At 46.3% G+C, this 27071-nt stretch overlaps 1 protein-coding gene across 2 annotated transcripts in view; it reads left to right on the top strand.

Moving 5' to 3' along the window:
* Positions 1–8612: 8612 nt before the first annotated feature.
* Positions 8613–27071, top strand: part of LOC147121604 (parkin coregulated gene protein homolog) — a 552244-nt gene continuing 533785 nt past the window's right edge. Inside the window, exon 1 of one of the 2 annotated variants that reach the window (XM_085981985.1) lies at positions 8613–8850. In XM_085981985.1, coding sequence (XP_085838111.1) covers positions 8725–8850 — 126 coding nt within the window. In that variant the 5' untranslated portion in view covers positions 8613–8724. The remainder of the gene's footprint in view (positions 8851–27071) is intronic. The other variant, XM_085981984.1, reaches the window with a different exon arrangement.

Here is a 27071-nt window from a genome sequence, read left to right as displayed (position 1 = left end):
GGAAGAGACTGGACAAGGGGAGAAAAGATAGAGTCGAGATAGGAAGAGATAAGTTCCATGGGGCAAGAACAGGCTGAAATGATGGGTCTTCCAGGGCAGTCCTGTTTGTGGATCTTGGGAAGGAGGTAGAAGCGGGCTGTGCGGGGTTGGGGAACTATGAGGTTGGTGGCCGTGGGGGGAAAATCTCCAGAGGAGATGAGTTCAGTGACAGTCTGACCGCTCCCTCCGAGACAGCCTAATCCACTCCTCTATCACCCCCAACAGCTCTTCCCCTTCGCCTGGCACCTTCCCATGCAAGCGCAGGAGATGGAACACCTGCCCCTATACCTCCACCCTTCCCACTGTCCAGGGCCCCAAACACCCCTTCCAGGTGAAACAGCGATTTACTTGTACTTCTTGCAATCTAGTATACTGTATTCGCTGCTCACGATGCGGTCTCCTCTACATTGGGGAGACCAAACGCAGATTGGGTGACCGCTTTGTGGAACACCTCCGTTCAGTCCGTAAGGGTGACCCCGAGCTTCTGGTCGCCTGTCATTTTAATTCACCGCTCCATTCCCACTCGGACCTCACCGTACTTGGTCTCTTGCGTTGTTCCACAGAAGCTCAACGTAAACTCGAGGAACAGCACCTCATCTTCCGATTAGGCACTTTGCAGCCTTCCGGACTCAATATCGAGTTCAACAATTTCAGATCATAACCTCGGCCCCTATTACATTTTTACTTATATTTTTTTTCCCACCCCTTTGTTTTGGGTTTTCCCTCCCCCGCTTTCCTTTTTTTTCTCTCTCCCACATGGCAGCTGTCTCTCATCCTGCCAGTACATTTCACAACTAATCTGAGCCGTCTTTTGTCTCCACTTGTCCTATTACCATCTCGTCTGGTTTTGAATACCTCTTAATGTCTCTTTACTTCTTTTGTTCTATCGCAGCCCTGCCTTCAATCTGTTTCATTTCCTTCCCAGTTTTGAAAAAGGGTTCACCTGAAACGTCGACTCTAATTTCTCTCCATGGATGTTGCCTGGCCTGCTGAGTTTTTCCAGCATTTTCTGTTGTTATTAAGTGGGCCATTGAACTTGATTAGAAAAACCATTCTAAAATGCAAAGCACTTCTCACTTCCATCTCAGAAGAGAAGCAGAACAATGAACCCACTAGCTCACCCAGCAAAGACCAAAAGATATGTCCCAGACTTAGGGCCATTAATCCAATACACATGGGTCCGACGATGGCCCATCACTGATTAAGCACCAGAGTGCTTAGAATTTCTCCCAACACAAAGACCGAAAGATGTCACAGACTTAGGGCCATTAACCCAATACGCATGGCTCTGAGGATGACTCATCACAGATTTAGCACCGGAGTGCTCAGAAGCAAATGCATTTTTGAGATTGGTGGGAAAAGACAGGCAGACTATCTATAAAGACAGATTCTTTTCCACCATGCTCTCTCTCTCTCTTGCTCCTGCTCCAACAAGACAAGAAGTACCAGAGAAAGCCGACGAGCAGAGCAATCAAAACCGGGGTAAGCTTAAGGTCTCTCAGAAGTGAAGTTTTTGGGCTATTCCGAGGGTGGGAGCTTCGTTTGGTTCAGCCAGGCGAAAGGGGTTTATGCGACTGGGTAATTCGTTGGTACGGGTGGCATTAGCGTCCACCATAGCAATAAGGGAATTATTGCTTGTCTCCAGTTTTGTACTGTATGTATGTTGATTGTAATCTGGATTTTATTCTCCACAGGGATTGTAATTTCGTTTAGTAGTGCATGTTTTAGCCAGTGTATGTTAGACCAAATAAATACAAGTTTGATTTTTCAGCGAAGTATTCCTGTCTGTGACTTATTTCATTTGCACTCTGAATAATAATTCCCAGGTATAGAACTTTCATAAGGTGGGGGCGATTCGAACCGTCCATCTAGCAATTGGGCTAGGATCAAAAACCGTTCATATCTCCTGGCGACCAGCGGCAGGATCTGGGTTAAAGGATCTGGGTTAAAGGAGTGTAAAAACCGCCTACAGGGGGTCACAGCGAGCGCGAGGGGGTGATAACGAATGGGTCACAGAGAGCGAGGGGGTTAAAACCATGGGTCACAGAGAGTGCGAGGGGGGTCATAGAGGGCGCGAGGGGGTGATAACCAAGGGGTCACTGAGAGCGAGGGGGTGATAACCAAGGGGTCACAGAGAGAGAAGTAATGATAAGCAAGAGGTCACGTAGAGCGAGGGGGTGATAACCAAGGGGTCGCAGAGAGAGAAGGGGTGATAACCAAGGGGTCATGGAGAGAGCGAGGCTGTGATAACCAAGGGATCACGGAGAGAGCGAGGCTGTGATAACCAAGGGGTCACGGAGAGAGCGAGGGTGTGATAGCCAAGGGGTCACAGAATCAGAATCACAGAAATCCCACAGTGCAGATAGAGGCCATTTCGGCCCATCGAGCCTGCACCGACACATATCCCACCCAATCCCCGTAACCACTACACCAACACATATTCCACACTATCCCCGTAACCCCACGTATTTAATCCCCCTAACCTAAGGGTCAATTTATCATAGCCAATCAACCTAACCCGCACATCTTTGGACTGTGGGAGGAAACCGGAGCACCCGGAGGAAACCCACGCAAACACGGGGAGAATGTGCAAACTCCACACAGACAGTCACCCGAGGCCGGATTCGAACCCGGGTCCCTGGCGCATGGTCATGGAGAGTGAGGAGCTGATAACCAAGGGGTCACTGGGAGAGAGGGGTGATAACCAAGGGGTCAGAGAGAGCAAGGGGTGATAACCAAGGGGTCAGGGGGAGAGCGAGGTGGTGATAACCAAGGGGTCACAGAGAGAGGAGGGGTGATAACCAAGGGGTCACAGAGAAAGCGAGAGGTGATAACCAAGGGGTCGCAGAGAGAGAAGGGGATAGAAACATAGAAGATAGGAGCAGGAGTAGGCCATTTGGCCCCTCGAGCCTGCTCCGCCATTCAATGCGATCATGGCTGATCATCCAAATTCAGTACCCTGTCCCTGCTTTCTCCCCATATCCCTTGATCCCCTTAGCCTTAAGAAATATATCTAACTCCTTCTTGAATATATTTAATGAATTGGCCTCAACTGTCTTCTGTGGTAGAGAATTCCACAGGTTCACCACTCTCTGGGTGAGGAAATTCCTCCTCATCTCAGTCCAAAATGGCTTACCCCTTATCCTAAGACTGTGACCCCTGGTTCTGGACTCCCCTGCCATCGGGAGCATCCTTCCTGCATCTAGTCTGTCTAGTCCTGTTAGAATTTTATAAGTTTCAATGAGATCCCCTTTCAGTCTTCTAAACTCTAACAAATATAAGCCTAATCGACCCAATCTATCTTCATACGTCATTCCTGTCATCCCAGGTATCAGTCTGGTGATTCTTCTCTGCACTCCCTCCATGGCAAGAACACCCTCCCTCAGATCAGGCGACCAAAACTGCGCACAATACTCAAGGTGTGGTCTCACCAAGGCCCTGTACAACTACAGCAAGACATCCTTGCTCCTGCACTCGAATCCTCTCGCTATGAAGGCCAGCATACCATTTGCCTTCTTAACCGCATGCTGCACCTGCATGCTTACCTTCAGCGACTGGTGCACAAGGACACCCAGGTCTCGTTGCACTTCCTCTTTTCCCAATCTATTGCCGTTCAGAGAATAATCTGCCTTCCTGTTTTTGCCACCAAAGTGGATAACCTCGCATTTATCCACATTATACTGCATCTGCCATGCATCTGCCCAATCGGCCAACCTGTCCAAATCATAATGGAGTTTCTCTGCATCCTCCTCACAGCACACACGCCCACCCAGCTTTGTGTCGTCTGCAAACTTGGAGATATTGCATCTAGTTCCCTCGTCTAGATCATTAATATATATTGTGAATAACTGGGGTCCTAGCACCGATCCCTGTGGTACCACACTAGTCACTGCCTTCCACTCGGAAAAAGACCCGTTTATTCCAACTCTTTGCTTCCTGTCTGCTAACCAGTTTTCTATTCAAGTCAGTACCTTACCCCCAATCCCATGTGCTTTAACTTTGCACGCTAGTCTCTTATGCGGGACCTTATCGAATGCACGTTAGTCTCTTATGCGGGACCTTATCGAAAGCCTTCTGAAAGTCCAAATACACTGGTTCTCCCTTATTTATTGTACCAGTTACATCCTCAAAAAATTCCAGTAGATTAGTCAAGCATGATTTACCTTTTGTAAATCCATGTTGACTTTGTCCGATCCTGTCACTGTTTTTCAAGTGCTCTGCTATTACATCTTTTATAATGGACTCTAGCATTTTCCCCACTACCGATGCCAGGCTTACCGGTCTATAATTCCGTTTTTACACTACCACCTTTCATAAATAGTGGGGTTACATCAGCTACCCTCCAATCCATGGGAACTGTTTCAGAGACTATAGAATTTTGGAAGATGACCAGCAATGAATCTACTATTTCTAGGGCCACTTCCTTAAGTACCCTAGGATGTAGATTATCAGGCCCTGGGGATTTATCGGCCTTCAATCCCGTCAATTTCCCTAACACCATTTCCCTACAAATACAGATTTCATTCAGTTCCTCCCTCTCATTAGACCCTATTTTCCCCGACATCTCTGGGAGGTTATGTGTGTCCTCCTTTGTGAAGACAGAACCAAAGTATGTATTTAATTGGTCAACCATGTCTTTGTTCCCCATTATAAATTCCCCTGATTCTGATAGCAAGGGACCTACGCTTGACTTTACCAATCTTTTTCTCTTCACATATCTATAGAAGCTTTTACAGTCAGTTTTTATGTTCCCTGAAAGCTTACTCTCATACTCTATTTTCCCCCTCTTAATTAATCCCTTTGTCCTCCTTTGCTGAATCCTAAACTGCTCCCAATCCTCAGGTTTGATGCTTTTGCTGGCCAATTTATATGTCCTCTCCTTGGATCTTATGCTATCCCTAATTTCCCTTGTTAGCCATGGTTGAGTCACCTTTTTTGTTTTATTTTTATGCCAAACAGGGATGAACAAATTCTGTAGTTCATCCATGCGATCTTTAAATGTTTGCCATTGCCTATTCGCCGTCAACCCTTTAAGTAACATTCCCCAATCCATCCTAGCCAACTCGCGCCTCATACCATCGTAGTTTCCTTTATTTAAATTCAGTACCCAAGACTCTGAATCAACTACTTCACTCTCCATCTTAATGAAGAATTTGATCATATTATGATCGCTCCTCCCCAAGGGGCCTCGCTCAACAAGATTGCAAATTAATCCTTTCTCATTACATAATACCCAGTCTAAGATGGCCTGATCTCTAGTTGGTTCCTCGATATATTGGTCCAGGAAACCAGCCCGTATCCACTCTAGGAATTCCTCTTCCACATTATTGTTACTAATTTGGTTAGACCAATCTATATGTAGATTAAAGTCACCCATGATAACTGCTGTGCCCTTATTGCACGCATCTCTAATTTCCCGTTTAATGCCATCCCCAACCTCCGCATTACTGTTTGGGGGTCTGTACACAACTCCCACTAACGTTTTCTGTCCCTTGGTATTTCTCAGCTCTACCCATACAGATTCTACATCATCAGAGCTAATATCCTTCCTTACAATTGTGTTAATCTCCTCTTTAACCAGCAATGCTACCCCACCTCCTTTTCCTTTTTGCCTGTCCTTCCTGAATATTGAATACCCCTGGATGTTGAATTCCCAGCCTTGGTCACCCTGGAGCCATGTCTCCGTCACCCTGGAGCCATGTCTCCATAATCCCAATTATATCATATCCGTTTACATCTATTTGCGCAGCTAATTCATCCACCTTATTACGAATGCACCTCGCATTAAGACACAAAGCCTTCAGGCTTTTTTTTAACACCCTTAGACCTTTTAGAATTATTGTTTACTGCGGCCATGTTTGATTTACAGAATCACAGAAATCACAGAAACCCCACAATGCAGATAGAGGCCATTTCGGCCCATCGAGCCTGCACCGACACATATCCCACCCGATCCCCATAACCCCTACACCAACACATATCCCACCCTATCCCCGTAACTCCACGTATTTAATCCCCCTAACACTAAGGGTCAATTTATCATAGCCAATCAACCTAACCCGTACATCTTTGGACTGTGGGAGGAAACCGGAGCACCCGGAGGAAATCCACGCAAATACGGGGAGAATGTGCAAACTCCACACAGACAGTCGCCCAAGGCCAGATTCGAACCCGGGTCCCTGGCGCTGTGAGGCAACAGTGCTAACCACTATGCCACCGTGCTGCCCTTGATTTCTCTGACTTCCACTTTTACTTTTCTCCTTCCTGTCTTTTGCTTGTATCCTTGCTTCCCTTTCCTCTGTCTCCCTGCACAGGTTCCCAACCCACTGCCATTTTAGTTTAAACCCTCCCCATCAGCACTGGCAAACACTCCCCCTAGGACATTGGTCCCGGTCCTGCCCAGGTGCAAACCGTCCAGTTTGTACTGGTCCCACCTCCCCCAGAACCGGTTCCAATGTCCCAGGAATTTGAATCCCTCCCCCTTGCACCATTCTTCTAGCCACGTATTCATCTGAAATATCCTTCTATTTCTACTCTGACTAACACGTGGCACTGATAGCAATCCTGAGATTACTACCTTTGAGGTCCTATTTTTTAATTTACCCCCTAACTCCCTATATTTAGCTTTTAGGACCTCATCCTGTTTTTTTTACCTATATCGTTGGTACCTATATGCACCACGACCACTGGCTATTTACCCTCCCCCTCCAGAGTGCCCTGTAGTCGCTCCGAGACATCCTTGACCCTTGCACCAGGGAGGCAACATACCATCCTGGAGTCTCATTTGCAGCCGCAGAAACGCCTATCTATTCCCCTTACAATAGAATCCCCTATCACTATAGCTTTCCCGCTCTTTTTCCTCCCGTCCCATGCAGCAGAACCACCCATGGTGCCAGGAAGTTGGTTGCTGCTGCCTTCCCCCGATAAGCCATCCCCTCCAACAATATCCAAAGCGGTATATCTGTTTGAGAAGGGGATGGCCACAGGGGACCCCTGCACTACCTGCCTGCAACTACTACGCTGCCTGGCAGCCTTTACCTGCGGTGTGACCAACTGATTAAACGTGATATCCACAACGTCCTCAGCATCGCGAATGCTCCAGTATGTATCCATTCGCAGCTCCTGCGCCGCAATGCGGTCTGCCAGTAGCTGCAGCTGGATACACTTCCCGCACACATGGTCGTCAGGGGCACAGGAAGTGTCCCTGATTTCCCACATAGTGCAGGAGGAGCATGCCACAGGGCCGAGCTTTGCTGCCATGACTTACCCTTTAATTAATTTAAATTAAATCAATACCACCAATTATACTACACTTAAATGATATACTCAAGGGCCCTTGTTTCCTCGCACGCCCCGCTACACAACAGAGACCTTAGAAACTATAACCACAAAATTAAGACCTTCTAAACTTTATAAACTATGAACCTTACGGGGATGATAACCAAGGGGCCATGGAGAGCGAGGGGGTGATAACCAAGGGGTCACGGAGAGTGAGGGTGTTATAACCAAGGGGTCACAGAGAGAGCGAGGGGGTGATAACCAAGGGGTCACAGAGAGCGAGGGTGTTATAACCAAGGGGTCACAGAGAGTGAGGGTGTTATAACCAAGGGGTTACAGAGAGCGAGGGTGTTATAACCAAGGGGCCACGGAGAGCAAGGGTGTTATATCCAAGCGGTCACAGAGAGCGAGGGGGTGATAACCAAGGAACCAAGGGGTCACAGAGAGAGTGAGGCGGTGATAACCAAGGGGTCACAGAGAGAGCGAGGCAGTGATAACCAAGGGGTCACAGAGAGAGTGAGGGGGTGATAACCAAGGGGTCACGGAGAGCGAGGGTGTTATAACCAAGGGGTCACAGAGAGAGCGAGGGGATGATAACCAAGGGGTCACGGAGAGCGAGGCGGTGATAACCAAGCAGTCACAGAGAGCGAGGGTGTTATAACCAAGGGGTCACAGAGAGAGCGAGGGGGTGATAACCAAGGGGTCACAGAGAGCGAGGGTGTTATAACCAAGGGGTCACAGAGAGAGCGAGGCGGTGATAACCAAGGGGTCACAGAGAGCGAGGCGGTGATAACCAACGGGTCACAGAGAGCGAGGGTGTTATAACCAAGGGGTCACAGAGAGAGCGAGGGTGTGATAACCAAGGGGTCACAGGGAGAGCGAGGGTGTGATAACCAAGGGGTCACAGAGAGAGCGAGGGTGTTATAATCATGGGGTCACGGAGAGCGATGGGGGAGTGGAGCTGTTGAGAGACGAAGCCAAAAAGGGGATTGTGAAGGTGAAGGTGAAGGTGGGAGTTGACGGTTTCAGTGCGAAGAGGGAGGAAACAGCAACATATAATAGCAACGTTCTCTCTTGGATGTGAAAGCGTTGTGTCGGCTGTCCTGCGAACAGGGTCAGGTTACACACCCACCCAGAGCGGAAAGTCTGGTCTGAAGGTGTTGTGCGGGCGCGCGGGAATTCAAAAATCAACGGGCCGCGCGGTCACGTGACAACAGCCAACTGAAATAAAGGCCGCGTTCCGTGACACCGGAAGTGACGGCGTCTGTTTAACAATATCTCCCCTGGCAACCGGGCGGCGGGACAGCCATCAGCTGTTGGTGCTCGAGCCGCTGGCAGAGGAAAACAACAAGGGGACTGGTTCAGTGGGAGGTGTCTTACTGCTGCTCTGTCCTCACAGCAAATACAATGCCAGCTGCCTACACACTGGAAAAGGGCAACCAGAAACATCTGGCGGCAATGTATCAAAGACCCAAGAAGGATCACAGAGTAACTGAAGGTTTCACAGTGAAAGCCATGATGAAAAATTCTATTGTAAGTAATTAAATATTCAGTGGATCACAAATGCAAAAAACGCAGACCACAGGTTACTTCAATCTCCCTTTTATTAGGCCATCTTCTGGACAAAAAGCTGAGGTTAAGAATGGACATTTTCTTAACACGGTTTCAGCTGTAACTGCAGAAGTTTTAAGTTGTGTCAGGACTCAGCAGGTCCACATTCACATAATAGTTTGTTCTACGACTTCAACAACTTGCATTTATATAGCACCTTTAAAAGTCGTGAAATTGCTCCGAGGGCAAGACTAAAAGCAAAAACTGCACACTGTATGTTCAGGAAAGTTTCACAAATGGGCTTAACTTCTCAGACATTGAAACAATTAGTGAAGCTCTGTGTCTGTGATATATAAATAATTTCTTTTTAAATTAAACAGAAGGCAGGAGAGTGCATTTTATTACACCATTGTATGCGTTAAACACAAAAGTGTTTATTAACGTACTCTCTGAGCTTCTGCCGGCTCAGCAAGCTTATTTAGTGAGTAGCTGAATCTTACAGACAAGGAAGACCCCAGGTTCTGTCTGATCTGTCCTGAGTTAACCAATGTCACACAGCAGCGGCTTTCACGCTACAGTTGGCTTCAGCACTTCCAGGTTAGGAAGAGCAAAATTGGTAATTTTCTACTCCTGCTAGAGGGGATGTTGTTTGGGGAGGGGATCAGGCTTAGCCGTGAATTCAGTAGCCTGATACTCCCACTCAAGGTTCACACTACATGAAGTACCAGATGGTAACTGCTGTCCATAAAGCCATACCCTAGCAAGGGGACCTCAGGAGGGGAGAAAAATGAAGAAAAATTACTGAGAAACAAAATACTCTTTGGTGTTTATTTAAAACTGTCAAATGTATCACCCCATGGAAATTTGCAGTGTCAAGTCTCCACATCTTCAGGCAACTGGTGACATTACAGCAGTGGAAAATACACGACAAGCTGGGTTGAGTGGCTGCCACCTGAGTCAAGAACTTCAGCTCAGGGTCAAATAGGATGCCGAGATTGCAAACAGCCTGGAGTTTGTGGCTAGGGTTGAAGTCTTCCCAGTGTTTAACTGAAGGAAATTATGGCTCACCCAAGATTGGATATCTGACAAGCAGTCCAACAACACCCAGACAATGGATGGGTTGAGCGAGCTGGTGGGGAGGTAGAGCTGGGTGTCATCAGTGATTACTACATGATTAGTAATCTTAGTGCTGGTAGGTTTTACACCTACAGAAAAGCCCTTCTGTAGTTTTATTACACCATTGTATGCGTTAAACACAAAAGTGTTTATTAAAGTACTCTGAGCTTCTGACAGCTCAGCAAGCTTATTTAATGAGTAGCTGAATCTTACAGACAAGGAAGATCCCAGGTTCTGTCTCTAATCTGTCCTGAGTTGGGTCATAAAACACTATGATAATCAGTAATGTTTTTTCATAACCCAAAATGTTTTAATATTTTTGACTTGTAAAGGATTATGGTTTGTCAATTGCTGTTCTCTGCCCTTCTGATCTCTGCTTTAATTTTTTTTTACTGATTTTCTCTGTGCTCCAATGTCCCCCCACCTTAGTTTCTCTTTTTGCCCCCCAATATCTCTCTCTCCTGCAGTTAACGGTTGTGGTTAGCCTGGAGGCACATTACTAGTGGTCTTGGGTCCGCTAAGTTTCACTGTTTTTATTAATGATCTGGACAGTGGCATTGGGGGTATGTATAGTCAGATGATGATGATAAAATCTGTGCTAGGGTTAAGACAGTAGAGGAGCACAAGCTAATGCAAAGAGATGCACGAGGGGAATGGGCTAAATAATGCCAAATGGCATTTAACCTAAACAGATGCAATGTCATGCAAGTAGGTAGGACCAACACAGAACACACATCATTTGCAGCGAACAATACTGAAAGTGGTTGAAAGAGAAAAGGATCTAGGAGTTAATGTGTACAGATCACCGAAGGTTCACAACCAATGCAGAGAAGCTGTAGCTAAAGCAGACAGGGTATTGGGTTGTATTAATAGAACCATTCTGTCATTATACAGGTAGTTGGTTAGACCGCATCAAGGGAACTGTGCCCAGTTTTGGTTCCCTCTCTTTCTCCTCTCGCTCTCTTTCTCCTCTCTCTCCTCTCTTTTCTCTCTCAATTCCTTACCCCTAGCCGATATGTGTGTCTCTGCCCAGGTTTGACTGTCCCACTACTGTGTCTTTGTCACCCAGGTCTCTATCTGTTTCTTGATATATCCCCACAATCTGTTTTCACCATTTTTGTGCCTGTGACCATTTGTTCTGGGCAATTCGTTATAATCAGGTGAGCTGGTAGCATCATTAAATTTTAGAACAAACAGCTGTCAATGGGGAAATATTTATTTATATAGGGGTCGAGCAGGAAGCAGCATTTCATTTTAGGGAAAAGGGGGAAAACATCTATTTATATCAGGCAGCAGCAGAAAAGTTTAGCCAACAGAAGGGTGTAATGTATGTACCTTTAAGGGGGAGAACTACTTTTTACAGCTCCTGTATCCTGTATGTAGTACCGGCAGTGACCACACCTGTATATAAACCCTGAGTAGTGATCTGTACAGTCAGTTGCAGTTTGAAGTCTCATTCAGTAAACACCTGTTGATCGTTCCCTGCAGTCTGTTGTCTGATTATTGAAGGGCACAACATTAAGATACACGGATATAACATTGGCGACGAGGCAGATTCAAACCTACCTGCAACTCTGCATCACCTCCCAGGGATTCGCTCCTGGACAACAGTGGAAGGAGGTCGAGTCCAGAAGCACGGGCGTCGACCACGGGCAACCGCCCAGTCATCCAGCGGAGATTTGAGCATCGCAGGGGAGGCTGTCGAGAGCCAGGCTTGGCTTTCCAGTCACGGTGGTCCAGCGAAACGGGCTGACAACAGGTACTGTGCAGACCCTTCCCGGACAGCGGCGGCTAGAGCCGACCGAGCGGCACAGAAAAAGGCCGAGCAGCGTCGACGGGGGAGAGAGAGAGAGAGGGCAGAGCGCACAGGGCGCAGCCGGTGTTTAGGACCGAGCGGCGTCAACGGGGAGAGAGACGAGAGAGAGCAGAGCGCAGTCGGTGTTCAAGGGCCGAGCAGCGTCAACGGGAGAGAGAGGCGCGCAGGAAAACGCGAGGCGCTGCCATTGCCACGAGGACCGCAGAGAGCGGCATTGGCAGCAGCGCAGGAGCAGCGCACGAAACCCACAGGGCGTCGCCATTTGCCACAAGGACCGCCGAGAGCGGTGTTGGCAGCAGTGCGGGAGACGCCATTTTAAGCTGCAGCGGGGAAGAAAGGAAAGCGCGGGAGACGCTATTTTAAGCCGCAGCGGGGAAGAAAGGAAAGCGCGGGAGACGCCATTTTAAGCCAGTTTAACCACACCCAAAAATGCCGAAGAGTGGCAGTATCACAGCGTTCGACAATGAAGTCGAAGATTGGACGACATATGTCAAACGCATAGAAGTATACTGCAAGGCTAATGAAGTGCCAGATGACAAGAAAGCGCTGGTATTGTTGAATTCAATGGGTGCAAAAATGTATGGCTTACTACGAAACCTAGTAACCCCAGAGAAGTCAGTAGAAAAGGATTTTGAAAACATAGTGTCAATCCTACAGGACCACTTAAACCCCACACCGCTGCTGATAGCAGAAAGATTTAAGTTTCACAAAAGGAACCAGCATAAAGATGAAAGTAATGCTGAGTATTTAACGGAACTGCGCAAGCTATCGAAACACTGCCAGTTTGGAACGGGACTAGCAGATACTTTAAGGGACAAGTTTGTGTGTGGGCTTCAAAGTGAAGGAACCCAGAAACGGCTTCTATCAGAAAAGGATCTTACGCTGGACAAGGCTTTCAGCATTGCAGTATCACACGAAGCACCAGCAGTGGATCCTGTCGAAATATTTCATTCGACTATAATTGAATGCTTGCCAGTAACTAACGCTGGTATAGAGAAGGAGACCCGAAATGACCCGACACTGTCTCGGGTATATGATTTGACGGTGAAGGGATGGCCAGCACATGGCGACTCACTGTTGCCAGCATTCTCATCCAGAAGAGAACAGCTGTCAGTATGTCAGGGGACCTTGATGTGTGGATCCCGAGTGGTAATTCCACCCAAGTTAAGGGAGAGAGTGCTCAATGAGCTTCACGAAGGTCATCTGGGAGGGGTGAAAATGAAAAGCCTTGCTAGGGCTTATGTGTGGTGGCCGGGGATCGATCAGCAAATCGAGGACCTGACAAAGAGCTGCTCAGGATGCCAGAAGGTCCAAAATGCACCACCACATGCCCTTCTACACCCATGGGAGTGGCCCTCATCTCCATGGCAATGGGTGCATATTGATTTTGCTGGGCCATTCATGGACTCAATGTTTTTAATAGCCGTGGATGCGCACTTGAAATGGCCTGAGGTGATCAAAATGTCCTTCACCACCACGGAGAAAACTATTGCAGTCCTACGGACCATTTTTGCCAGGAACGGCTTGCCAGAGCAGATTTGCTCTGATAACGGACCACAGTTTGTGTCCGAAGAGTTTCGAAGATTTATGAAAAGGAACGGGGTAAGGCATTACACATCCGCCCCCTATCATCCAGCCACAAATCGATTGGCTGAGAGGTTCATACAAACCTTTAAAAAAGCAGTAAAGGCCATGTGCGATGACGACATTCCACTGCAGCATAAGGTGGACAATTTCCTGTTAGCCTACAGAAATGCGACACATGCAGTCACCAACCAGGCCCCGGCCATGATGTTCTTTAACCGAAGGTTGAGATCTCGTCTGGATTTGCTCAGACCAAATGTACGAAGAGATGTTGAGAGTAAGCAATTCCAGCACATCGATGAGAAGCCGACAAGGAGCTTCAATGTAGGGCAACCAGTCTTGGCCCGCGACTACCGAACAGAGAAATGGCAACCAGGAACGATATGCACACGGCAGGGGCCACTAATGTACACAGTGGATGTTGGGGAGAACATTGTGAGACGCCATGCTGACCAGATCCTAGAGTCACAGGAACGAGTCAACCCCATGTCTCGGCCATACGTACCTGGTGAGGAACTCGACGTACAGGTCGCATCTACCTCAGAAACAATAGCATTGGAAGCTGATGAATCAACTGACGACAGGGTGTTAGAATTGCCTCCGCACCAAGAGCGAGACACTCGGGAAAGGCGTTATCCAGAAAGAATCAGGAAGCCTCCCCAAAGACTGAATTTATAAATAGACTATTTTCAGTTAATGTTGCATGTTAAAAGTGTTAATTGTAATTAGTTTGATATTTAATTGTTAAATGAGTGTTATGGTACTGTTAATCTAAAAGGGGAGGAATTGTAATGTATGTACCTTTTTAAGGGGGAGAACTACTTTTTACAGCTCCTGTATCCTGTAGTACCGGCAGTGACCACACCTGTATATAAACCCTGAGTAGTGATCTGTGCAGTCAGTTGCAGTTTGAACCCTCATTCAGTAAACACTTGTTGATCGTTCCCTTCAGTCTTTGTCTGATTATTGAAGGGCACAACATTAAGATACACGGATATAACAAAAGGGAATATTTATTTACAGCTTGAAGAGCAGGCACAACAACAACAACTTGTATTTATATAGTGCCTTTAACGTAGTAAAACATCCCAGGGTTTTTCACAGAAGCATTATAAAACAAAATTTGACACCGAGCCACATAAGGAGATATTAGGGCAGATTACCAAAAGCTTGGTCAAAGAGGTAGGTTTTAAGGAGCATCTTAAAGGTTTATAGAGAGGCTGAGCGGTTTAGGGAGGGAATTCCAGAGCTTAGTGCCTTGGCAGCTGAAGGCATAGCCACCAATGGTGGAGCGATTAAAATCAAGAGGGCAGAATTAAAGGAGCTCAGATATCTTTGGGGGGGGGTTGTGGGGCTGGAGGAAATTACAGATATAGGGAGGAGCGAGGCCATGGAGGGAGTTGAAAACAAGGATGAGAATTTTGAAACCATCAGACCACACCCCCTCCCTCCCCCGGGGTCAGCGATGGGATCCCCTGGGGGTCGGGAATCGGATCTAACTGGTCCTGCGGCCTCCTCTGGGAGTGCTCCCCGCCCCCCGACTGGAATCCAAGCCTGTCAATCAGGCTGACTTCCGGGCAGGGAACCTGTCAGGGCCAAGAGTCGCACGCTCTGGAGTTAAATCGACTCAGCATGCGGGGAAACCCAGACTTCCGGGTTTCCTGCATGCTACCGGACCAGCCCCCGCACCCCCTCCCACTCCCAGCACGTCAGGAAGTAAAAATTCCCCCCAATATATTTAAAGTGAAGTAAAATTCAATTGAAAAAGACTTAATTAATGTCTATAAGGATATTAATTGCTTCGATAAGTACCCACCGGCCTGCATTAATTAAAGCCCCGACTTCAGCGAGTAGTTTACTCGCAGCCTTCCAAACGCGCCTCTGTTAAACCCGGAAATGGACTCAATGTCATATTCAGTTATTTTAACAATCCACCTACTCCAAAAGCACCCTATCTTGGGGGTCAAGTTTCCCCCCATTGCATGAGGTAGCATAATCAGTTTAGGGATCTGTTAAGAGTGAGAATATTGTGGAGATAAAAAGTCATGACCTGTAAGGTAAGTTTTAGTTTCTGCGCTTGCAAAATCCTGTTTCATCGTCCTCCCTTTATTGTCTCTGCCAGTTTTCCCTTCTCCATAGGATAACTAATCTATTAAACTGGTTACTTAAAACACACTGACCCTAAGAAAGGGTAGACTTAAAAGCAAGGTGCAGTTAGGCATAAGTCATAGAAATGCAGTGTCACTGCAACAGTTTTAGCACCAATTAATTATGAACAAGTAATGGTTCTTTGTACGCTGATATCAAAGTTACTTACCTATAATTCTATCTTGCGTTCTTGAAGGTTGTTTCTTCTGGATGTTTTAATCATTATTTTGGATTGTTAGCACTATCAATACTTAAATATTTAAATCCAAGAGATTCCTCAGATGCCCGAAAGTGATAACCCAGAATTTGTCAATAACCATTCCAAATCACACATCTTGACTAGCAACATCTCCATGACAAGTGAGCCAGTCCCTTTCAGCAAGCTTGGGAGAGAAAAACAAACCAGCCTTAGAGTCAACATTTGGAGAAAAATGGACATGACTGCTTACATTAGAAAGCCGCAGTCTAGTAAAGTTCCAAGAGTAGATGTATATAGGCCTCTAAATTTTTCAAAGCCTTTGTTACCCCATGATACTGCACTTGTATGTTCTACACAAAAACAATCAGATGGCCATATTTATTCTGTATGGTTACTTTTTTAGTACATGTATAAAGAAGGTTTCCTTCCAAAGTGTGACTACAAAGTGCTAGCTAAAATGTTAACTAACTTTAGCTCGAACCACTTCAAATTTGCTTACCTCCACCATATAGAATTTGCCCACTGATAACAATTTGTAAATACTATTCATGGTTGTTAAGTATTTATTGTTGGCCATTTTTCAATTGCTGGCTGTGTTGCTCTCCTTTGGTGTATGAAAGGCATGCGACAGAGTAAAGTGAAGATTCTTATTTCTGTTTCTAAATTCAGCAGGCATAGGAGTAAGATTTGTTTAGGACAGTCTACTGCAATTTGACTTGTCATTTAACTCTGTTTGATATAAAAAACATTTTAGTGGTTGGAATAGAATTCTCCTTTACAGTAAAAGTAAAATAATAGTTAAATGGTCAAATCATGATGCAAAGACTTGCTATTGATCGCCCTTAAATGATCAGGAAAATGAGTACTTGTTTTGCTTGTAACCATTGCAGCATTGTATTATGATTCCTTTAACATCTGCACTCTAATTCCATGATTGACTCGGGAAAAGTTTGGTAAGAATGGTTAGATGATTTTAAATTTGTTCCTTAGAACTAATAAAGTTAACTGTTGGATTCAGATATATACTTGTCTCCTGCAGAGTTGCACACAGGAGGTCAAAGGGATCAAGGGGTATGGGGAGAAAGCAGGGACAGGGTACTGAATTTGGATGATCGGCCATGATCGCATTGAATGGCGGAGCAGGCTCGAGGGGCCGAATGGCCTACTCCTGCTCCTATCTTCGATGTTTCTATGTCAAGACCAAGTGTAGTCTTAAGGATGACTGGGGTGGAGGGTGGCAGGATGAATGGGGTGGAGGGTGGGAAGATGATTGGACAGGAGCAATACTGGAGGCCAGAATGGACAGAAGGGGAAGATAGAGAATATGAGGGAAGAGAGGGAAGGTAGAGTGTAGTGGGAGTGAAAGGCAGAAGGTAGAGCAGAGTCGGGGGAAAGGGGAGAGAGTAGAGCAGAGTTGGGGAAAGGGGAGAGAGTAGAGTTGGGGAAAGGGGAGAGAGTAGAGTAGAGTTGGGGAAAGGGGAGAGAGTAGAGTAGAGTTGGGGAAAGGGGAGAGAGTAGAGTTGGGGAAAGGGGGAGAGAGCAGAGTTGGGGAAAGGGGGAGAGAGAGCGGAGTTGGGGAAGGGGGGAGAGAGTAGAGCAGAGTTGGGGAAAGGGGAGAGAGCAGAGTTGGGGAAAGGGGGAGAGAGAGCGGAGTTGGGGAAGGGGGGAGAGTAGAGCAGAGTTGGGGAAAGGGGAGAGAGTAGAGCAGAGTTGGGGAAAGAGGGAGAGTAGAGCAGAGTTGGGGAAAGGGGAGAGAGTAGAGCAGAGTTGGGGAAAGGGTGAGAGAGTAGAGCAGAGTTGGGGAAAGGGGAGAGTAGAGCAGAGTTGGGGAAAGGGGGGGAGAGTAGAGCAGAGTTGGGGAAAGGGGGAGAGAGTAGAGCAGAGTTGGGGAAAGGGGGAGAGAGTAGAGCAGAGTTGGGGAAAGGGGGAGAGAGTAGAGCAGAGTTGGGGAAGGGGAGAGAGTAGAGCAGAGTTGGGGAAAGGGTGAGAGAGTAGAGCAGAGTTGGGGAAAGGGGAGAGAGTAGAGCAGAGTTGGGGAAAGGGGGAGAGAGTAGAGCAGAGTTGGGTAAAGGGGGAGAGAGTAGAGCAGAGTTGGGGAAGGGGGGAGAGTAGAGCAGAGTTGGGGAAAGGGGAGAGTAGAGCAGAGTTGGGGAAGGGGGGAGAGTAGAGCAGAGTTGGGGAAAGGGGGAGAGAGTAGAGCAGAGTTGGGAAAAGGGGGAGAGAGTAGAGCAGAGTTGGGGAAAGGGGGAGAGAGTAGAGCAGAGTTGGGGAAAGGGGAGAGAGTAGAGCAGAGTTGGGGAAAGGGGAGAGTAGAGCAGAGTTGGGGAAGGGGGGAGAGTAGAGCAGAGTTGGGGAAAGGGGGAGAGAGTAGAGCAGAGTTGGGAAAAGGGGGAGAGAGTAGAGCAGAGTTGGGGAAAGGGGAGAGTAGAGCAGAGTTGGGGAAAGGGGGAGAGAGTAGAGCAGAGTTGGGAAAAGGGGGAGAGTAGAGCAGAGTTGAGGAAAGGGGGAGAGAGTAGAGCAGAGTTGGGGAAAGGGGGGAGAGAGTAGAGCAGAGTTGGGGAAGGGGGGAGAGTAGAGCAGAGTTGGGGAAAGGGGGAGAGAGTAGAGCAGAGTTGGGGAAAGGGGAGAGAGTAGAGCAGAGTTGGGGAAGGGGGGAGAGTAGAGCAGAGTTGGGGAAAGGGGGAGAGAGTAGAGCAGAGTTGGGGAAAGGGGGGAGAGTAGAGCAGAGTTGGGGAAAGGGGGAGAGAGTAGAGCAGAGTTGGGGAAAGGGGGAGAGAGTAGAGCAGAGTTGGGGAAAGGGGGGAGAGTAGAGCAGAGTTGGGGAAAGGGGGAGAGAGTAGAGCAGAGTTGGGGAAAGGGGAGAGAGTAGAGCAGAGTTGGGGAAAGGGGGAGAGAGTAGAGCAGAGTTGGGGAAAGGGGGAGAGAGTAGAGCAGAGTTGGGGAAAGGGGAGAGAGTAGAGCAGAGTTGGGGAAAGGGGAGAGAGTAGAGCAGAGTTGGGGAAAGGGGAGAGTAGAGCAGAGTTGGGGAAAGGGGAGAGAGTAGAGCAGAGTTGGGGAAGGGGAGAGTAGAGCAGAGTTGGGGAAAGGGGGAGAGTAGAGCAGAGTTGGGGAAAGGGGAGAGTAGAGCAGAGTTGGGGAAGGGGAGAGTAGAGCAGAGTTGGGGAAAGGGGGCGAGAGTAGAGCAGAGTTGGGGAAAGGGGGAGAGTAGAGCAGAGTTGGGGAAGGGGAGAGTAGAGCAGAGTTGGGGAAAGGGGGCGAGAGTAGAGCAGAGTTGGGGAAAGGGGAGAGTAGAGCAGAGTTGGGGAAAGGGGGAGAGAGTAGAGCAGAGTTGGGGAGAGAGTACAGCAGAGTTGGGGAAAGGGGGAGAGAGTAGAGCAGAGTTGGGGAAGGGGAGAGAGTAGAGCAGAGTTGGGGAAAGGGGGAGAGAGTAGAGCAGAGTTGGGGAAAGGGGGAGAGAGTAGAGCAGAGTTGGGGAGAGAGTAGAGCAGAGTTGGGGAAAGGGGGAGAGAGTAGAGCAGAGTTGGGGAAAGGGGGGAGAGTAGAGCAGAGTTGGGGAAAGGGGGAGAGAGTAGAGCAGAGTTGGGGAAGGGGAGAGAGTAGAGCAGAGTTGGGGAAAGGGTGAGAGAGTAGAGCAGAGTTGGGGAAAGGGGAGAGTAGAGCAGAGTTGGGGAAGGGGGAGAGTAGAGCAGAGTTGGGAAAAGGGGGAGAGAGTAGAGCAGAGTTGGGGAAAGGGGGAGAGTAGAGCAGAGTTGGGGAAAGGGGGAGAGAGTAGAGCAGAGTTGGGGAAAGGGGGAGAGAGTAGAGCAGAGTTGGGGAAAGGGGAGAGAGTAGAGCAGAGTTGGGGAAAGGGGAGAGTAGAGCAGAGTTGGGGAAGGGGGGAGAGTAGAGCAGAGTTGGGAAAGGGGGAGAGAGTAGAGCAGAGTTGGGGAAAGGGGGAGAGTAGAGCAGAGTTGGGGAAAGGGGGAGAGAGTAGAGCAGAGTTGGGGAAAGGGGGAGAGAGTAGAGCAGAGTTGGGGAAAGGGGAGAGAGTAGAGCAGAGTTGGGGAAAGGGGGAGAGTAGAGCAGAGTTGGAGAAAGGGGAGAGAGTAGAGCAGAGTTGGGGAAAGGGGAGAGAGTAGAGCAGAGTTGGGGAAAGGGGGAGAGAGTAGAGCAGAGTTGGGGAAAGGGGAGAGAGTAGAGCAGAGTTGGGGAAAGGGGAGAGAGTAGAGCAGAGTTGGGGAAAGGGGAGAGAGTAGAGCAGAGTTGGGGAAAGGGGGAGAGAGTAGAGCAGAGTTGGGGAAAGGGGAGAGAGTAGAGCAGAGTTGGGGAAAGGGGAGAGAGTAGAGCAGAGTTGGGGAAAGTGGAGAGAGTAGAGCAGAGTTGGGGAAAGGGGGAGAGAGTAGAGCAGAGTTGGGGAAAGGGGAGAGAGTAGAGCAGAGTTGGGGAGAGTGGAGAGAGTAGAGCAGTACGATAGCAGTACGAGAGTAGAGCAGTGTTGGGAGTGAAGGATAGTCCAAGGGCCAGAAAGGTTTTTTTAAATAAAGAACATTAAAATAGAAAGTTAAAGAACAGACTGTAGGGGGCAGTAAGCAGGAAAGTTCAAATGTTTAAAAAAACAAAAGAAGAAACATACGTAATATGCATATTTTACAATAAAAATCTCAAGAAAGAGTAGGACATGGTGAGGGGGAACAAGATAGCCTGAATTCTGCTGAATCTTAATTTAAATTTATTAAAAGAATCTATTATATCAATAGATGTCTGAACCAGGGAGCAGTTTTTTAAATTTATATGCATAAATAGTGATGTGCAAAAAACATTTTATTTAATGAAACCACAGAGGAGGGAAGGAAACTTTATTTAATGCAAAGATGTATAAACTGGTACTTCTACTATAATGAGTTTATCCAAAGCTGCAAGCTTCATATGAAAGTTTTGGAAGAAACACATGCTCCACATAATGCATTTAATATGTAATAGCTATATATGTACATTTTATGCTAAATTCAGTATATGGTGGTGTGCATTTAGTTGAAAATTCATTATAAGTGCCTGTTACTCCTGTACATGGTACTGTGATGTTAAGGGTGTCACTGTGACCCACAATAGCTGCTAATTTATAGCGAGAGTCTATCACCTTGTGCTTACACAATCTGGCCACTGGGTTCCACTAAATCATTCAAAATGCTTTCTGAATTTTTTTTCAGATGCCATTTTTTCAGTAACTGAAATTTCTAATGCCCAATACGAGCATTTAAACATTTTTGTATTGTTCAAGAAATAATGGATGACGAGTGACAGCACATGGCTATAATATCAGGACACAAATACCAAAGTGTATTGGTTAGATCAAGAATAACATAGAGTAAAACCACTCTTTAGAGAATTTTACTATTCTCCCACCTTAGTGAAAGGATTTTCTTATTCCGTTTCCCTCTTCCATATTTTGCTCTGCTCTTCTGAAGGCATGGCTATTGCAGTTCTTCAGGGGTCAGCAGATCTCCAGTACCTCACCAAGTGGCCATTCTAAATGTGTCACTTTAGATAGTGAGCGTTGTAAGGCTGTTTGACTGTGGAAAGTATCACAGCTGAGCCAAATACTGTTCTTGCTGATGTCCATACACATGCATTTATCAGGAATAGGCAGCCACACCAGTTTCTTTTTTTCTCTACTTAGCCCAGTGAACACTGAGGCTAAATTGTCATGTTGAGGTCAGCTAACTCAGTACAGATTGAAGCTTTCATGTTCTGTTGGACTCAGTACCACACCGTACCATTTGTCAATCCACAGAATAGTAGTAGTGAAGCAAATGAAAGTAAGTACAGACACAACAGTTCTGACGATAGGTCATCGACCTAAAACGGTAATTCAGTTTCTCGCTCCACAGATGCTACCTGACCTGAGTATTTCCAGCATTTTCTGTTTTTATTTCAGATTTCTAGCATCCACAGTATCTTGCTTTTGTATTTATGAAAGTAAGTACAACTAGTTTCAGCAGGCCTAACTTCAGACTATTTATAATTGATCCATGCATTACTTTTAAAAAGTGATTTGCTCTGAGGCAGTAATAACAGCGAAGTACTAGAACTGATTGCAGACTTAATACTATAATTTCAATTAGCAGCTTCATTCACAGGCAATACGCTACAGATTTGCTGCTCAATTTCTAGGCATCACATTACAAATCTATTCACTACTAAATTCACAAGCAATGTATTACAAGTAGGGTTAGAAGAATCCATTGCTTAACCCAGTGATGCCAAGACACAAGAATACTTCTCCAAGTTCAGCTGGGCAAGCAAGAGGCTGCAAATAGTGCTCAAGTACATTCAGCTCCCAGAATGAAAAGAGGACCTCCCAAACATTTGGAAATATTACATAGGATATACGGCACAGAAACAGGCCATTCGGCCCACCCAGTCCATGCCGGCGTTTATGCTCCACATGAGCCTCCTCCCGTCTTTCCTCATCTAAATCTATCAGCATAACCCTCTATTCCCTTTTCTCTCATATGCTTGGCCAGCCTCCCCTTAAATGCATCTATACTATTCGCTTCAACCACTCCCTGTGGTAGCGAGTGCCACTTTCTCACCACTCTTTGGGTAAAGAAGTTTCTTCTGAATTCCCTATTGGATTTCTTGGTGACTATCTTATATTGATGGCCTCTAGTTATGCTCTTCCCCACAAGTGGAAAGATTCTCTCTCTACCCACTCTCAAAATTTTTCAGAACTTTAAAGACCTCTTTTCGATCACCCCTCAGCCATCTTTTTTCAAGAGTAAAGAGACCCAGCTTGTTCATCCTTTCCTGATATGTATACCCTTTCTGTTATCATCCTTGTAAATATTCTCTGTACCCTCTCCAGTGCCTCTATATCCTTTTTATAATATGGTGACCAGAACTGCATGCAGTACTCCAAGTGTGGTCTAACCAAGGTTCATTACAGGTTTAGCATAACTTCCCTACTTTTCAATTCTATACCTCTAGAAATAAACCCCAGTGCTTGGTTTGCTTCTTTATGGCCTTGTTAACCTGTGACGCAACTTTTAGTGTTTTGTGTATTTGTACTCCCAGATCCCTTTGTTCCTCTACCCCACCTAGACTCCCACCCTCCAAGTGATAAGTGACCTCCATACCCTTCCTAACAAAATATAATACCTCACATTTGTCTATGTTGAACTTCATTTGCCCATTCTGCAAGTTTATTAATGGCCTCTTGTAACTTGTTGCAGTCCTCCTCAGTATTGACTATCTCCCCTCCCCCTCCCCCTTCCCCCCCCCCAATTTGGTGTCATCTGCAAATTTAGAAATTGTGTTTTTGATTCCTAAGTTTAAATCGTTACTGTAAATTGTGAACCGCAGTGGTCCCAGCACTGATCCTTGTGGAACACCACTACCCACCTTCACTGTGAATAATTACCCTTTACTCCTACTCTCTGCTTTCTGTTCTGAAGCCAACTAGCATTCTATTCTGCTACTTGTCCCCTGACTCCACATTCTCTGACCTTGTTCATCAGTCCATTATGGGGTACCTTATCGAAGGCCTTTTGAAAATCCAGATAAATTACATCTACTGCATTACTATTGTCTACTCTCTCTGTTACCTCTTCAAAAATTTCAATAAGGTCGGTCCAGCAAGACCTTCCCTTTTGAAATCCATGTTGACTATTCATTATTATATTTTGTGTAATATATTATTATATTACTGGATTGTCCAGATGTAAGGAGTGATGTCCCAGTTTCTGATGTTCCAGGAAAATCCATGACTGGGAACAGGGACTGGTATCTCCTTACCAACCTCTCTGTATAAGCTACTTGTCATAGACACCCAAAAAAATCCCAACAAAGTCCATAAGTATTTCATTGTTGCACTAGCCTCTTTGAGTTGAGGGAGGACTGCAGCTTCAGAAAATTTCCCTCCAAATCTGTCATCCTTTTCCTGATCTGGCACAATAGGTAGCCCCTCTCACACTTTGGACACTGATACATATTTTCATCTATTGTGCAGAAAATAACATGGAACATTTTTGGGCCACGTATAGTTAATGCTGTGTTCCAGTTAATTTTTATACATCTGAAGTTGCACATACTGACAGATCTTAGTGTTCCGATTTAGGATTTATCCCCAAAACAGCACTAAGAATAGCCTATTCCGAATCTCAAATCCCGCAAAATTCAAACAAGATAAACCAGCAAGTAAGAAATAAAAGTATAAATAGAATTTAATTAGCTGTGTTTTGTGGGCCAGATGGCCAGAGATAGCAATTTGCATATGGCTCTTGGACTTGAACGGATCTGAACCCACCTGTATCTCCAGATTTAGAGTAATAACATGGCCCTGATGTGCCCCCGATGCCAGAACTCCCCTTAGAATGGGTATGTGGCCAAAAGAGGAGTGGGAAAGTGGGTGATTGCAGGCCTGAGAAGCCTGCAGCAATGATAATGGCTGCCAGCTTTGGGACCTTCAAGCTGTTGTCCAAAAACAGCATCCAGAAGGCCTCTAGTCCTACTGATCATTGCTGGCCCTGAAATCTTTCTACATTACAACAGTGACTACACTTCATAAGTACTTCATTGGCTGTAAAGTGATTTGGGACATCCTGAGTCGTGAAAGTCTGTCTTTTCTTTTCTCAAACAGAAGTAGCCATTATATTGGTAAGTTAAAGATTGCGACAGGTAGCAGGGAATGGAAGCTACTGCAGTCGAGCATCACTTGAATGGACATACATTAGCTATATCTAAAAACCTTTTATTGTCTAACCTGCAAAAGTACCAAATTATTTTGCATAGATGTAACTGCTACTGGGTGCTGTCCATATTAAAAATTGATTACATGTGTAGATCCAAAAACTGGAATGGGCTCAGTGTGTGTGCGCGACTACGGGCTGGATTTTGTCAGCCCCGAGGAGGCGGGTATGGAGGCAGGACTGCCGGTAAAGTTGCAGAATGTGGGGGCGGCTGGCAAACCCCCCCCACCCCCCACCCCCCATCCCACCTTCGTGCCCTTTGCCAGGAGGCGGGAAGCCGTCCTGCCCCGGGTCCCGTCTCTTCGAGGCGGGAAAGGGATTATATCCTATTAACTGCCTGTTAACAGGTAGTTCACAGGCAGAAAAAAGGATTAGTCCCATTTTAGCTTTACAAGTGCAGGCTTCCCAACCTCTGAGAACCCCGCTGGGGTGGAGGAGTCGAGTAGGAGGTCTGCGGGGATTGGAGAGGTCTGAAAGTGCAATGTAGAGGTGAGTGATGGGTGCAAGTGTGGAGTGGTAGGTATGTGAGGTGATTGTAAAGTTTTATAAAATGTTCACTTACCTTTGTTTCTGCCTACAGCCTTCAGCCGCAGTGGATCCGGAGTCCCGACACCTTCATTGTAGATTTCACAGACTGGCTGTTGGATCCTCCGAACCAACATTCATCTGATTTCTACAAGGTAGAAAGGTTTGATGAGTGCTGAACACAAGGGCTCATCAAACTACACAGAATGTCAGTGTTTGACAGCTTCACAGAGCTGTCAAACGCTGACATTTCTTCTTTCAAGAAATCTTGACAGATGGCACGTCAGACGTTGAAGTGCTCTGTCAGTGACTTCCCCCTAATTGGCCTGCTGAGCCCGCAGGGCAGGCTTAACGAGGTCAATCAGGGGAAAATCCCGCTGGTTGGCCAGAAGATGATGGAGGCGGGACTGAGACCTGGCAAGCAGCAGTCCCGCCTCCAACTCACCTCCATTCACAAAATCCAGTCCTTAGGCTCTGGTGGACAAATATTCTTGCTGCAGAAGTTGCAAAATTTGAGCCCCAGCTGTACCTTCAAGTTCATCTGGTATTGAGCATGCTTTTCCAGTTGTTTGGTGTTCAGGCAGAACTCTGTTAGCAAGGTAATTTGCTCTCTCCCTGACTTTTTTGGAACTTGACAGGCCAAATTTTTGTAACCAGGTTTAGATGGAACGCTGAACACAGTTAAGTAAGACAGAAGCAGTAGATTAAATCCCTCCATTGCCTTTTTCTTCATCTCACCCTCTCCCACATTCTTCCACCTCCTTGAGAACTACAAGCCCCACCCAAATTCTCCATTACTCTCTCTCCAGCCTCTTGCATATTTCCCATCCACCATTGACAGTCATACCTTCAGCCACCTAAGTTCAACTCTCTGGAATTTCCTCCCTAGATCTTTCTGCCTCTTTACCTCCCACTCAAGGCTCTCTTTAAAACCTATCTTCAAAAAGGTTTTGGTCATGCCTTGTTAATCGCCCCTTTGGCTTGCTGTCCATTTTCCTCATACCTCTGTCAAGTGCCTTGGGATATTTTTCGATGTTATAAGTGCAGGTTGTTGTTAGCAAAACAACACAGTAGCTCAACTTTCCAGACAACAGCAGAGCAAATGTTAAATAAAATGAAACAGCTAAAGTCAGAGAGGTTACAAATTTAATGTGTTGCTTCCACTATTAGATTCAAGGAACTTCTACATTTCTTTATTTAGTGGCCTCTTCAAGTCATAAAATATACTTCACTGCATTGTATGATCAGATCTGTTGATATGTAATTCTTTACTACCTGTTTTGCTAGTGCAGTTAACTACACTAGAACATACACATTTACTGGCCTTTATTCAGTTGATGACAATGCAGATCCACTTTTTCATGGGGCTCTTGATTTGCCCCAGAACCCCAAACTCCTATGATGACTAGTTAACTGTTTTGAGCTAGATCAGCATGCGTGCATTGAAGAAATTTCATCACAGCATGAACAAGCAGAAGCACTGGGCTAGCTCAGTGTCTATTTACAATTCAGTGTTTGTGATTTGGATTTTTTTTTAAATGGAAGTATTTTAAAAATTGATAAATCTTTTATACTATCCTATAGGCTTGTTGGAAGCAAGTAGTAAATGGACAGTACAGAAGACTCTTTTCCAAATCGGTTTCCAGCGAGCCTACAGGTATCATCAGAGCTGAACCCTATCCTGTCCTCATCTGCCATCCACACACAGGATTTGCAGCAGGCGTCACTTGTAGTTGATTATCCCCTTCGTTACGTAGGACCCTGAGATCAATTGTACAGCCTAATTGCTGCCGTGTCTGAAATTAACTAACCTAGCACATATTCGGATCACTGGCACCTTGCTGGTTTGTATGGTCAGCTACTCAAAAGTGATCAACTACTTGAGCCATCATGGGGAGCTCGGAGGAAGAATTTGATAGATAAAAGTTCTACATTGGTTGATTTAATTGGGACTGAAATCTACTGTCATGTGTAAGATAGTTTTCTCATTAAGATTAGCAAGTGCTCAAGTTGCTTTTAAAAATGTGTAGAATGGCATCAAGAGCAAACTACATTTTCCCTTTGTTTTTTATTTTAACTGCCACATTCT

Source organism: Somniosus microcephalus, chromosome 3, assembly GCF_052327205.1.
Source record: "Somniosus microcephalus isolate GS21.2 chromosome 3, FLI_Smic_1.0, whole genome shotgun sequence".
NCBI classification, from domain to species: Eukaryota; Metazoa; Chordata; class Chondrichthyes; order Squaliformes; family Somniosidae; genus Somniosus; species Somniosus microcephalus.
Note: the sequence above shows the minus strand (reverse complement) of the source record. Positions and strands in the feature narration are given on the sequence as shown.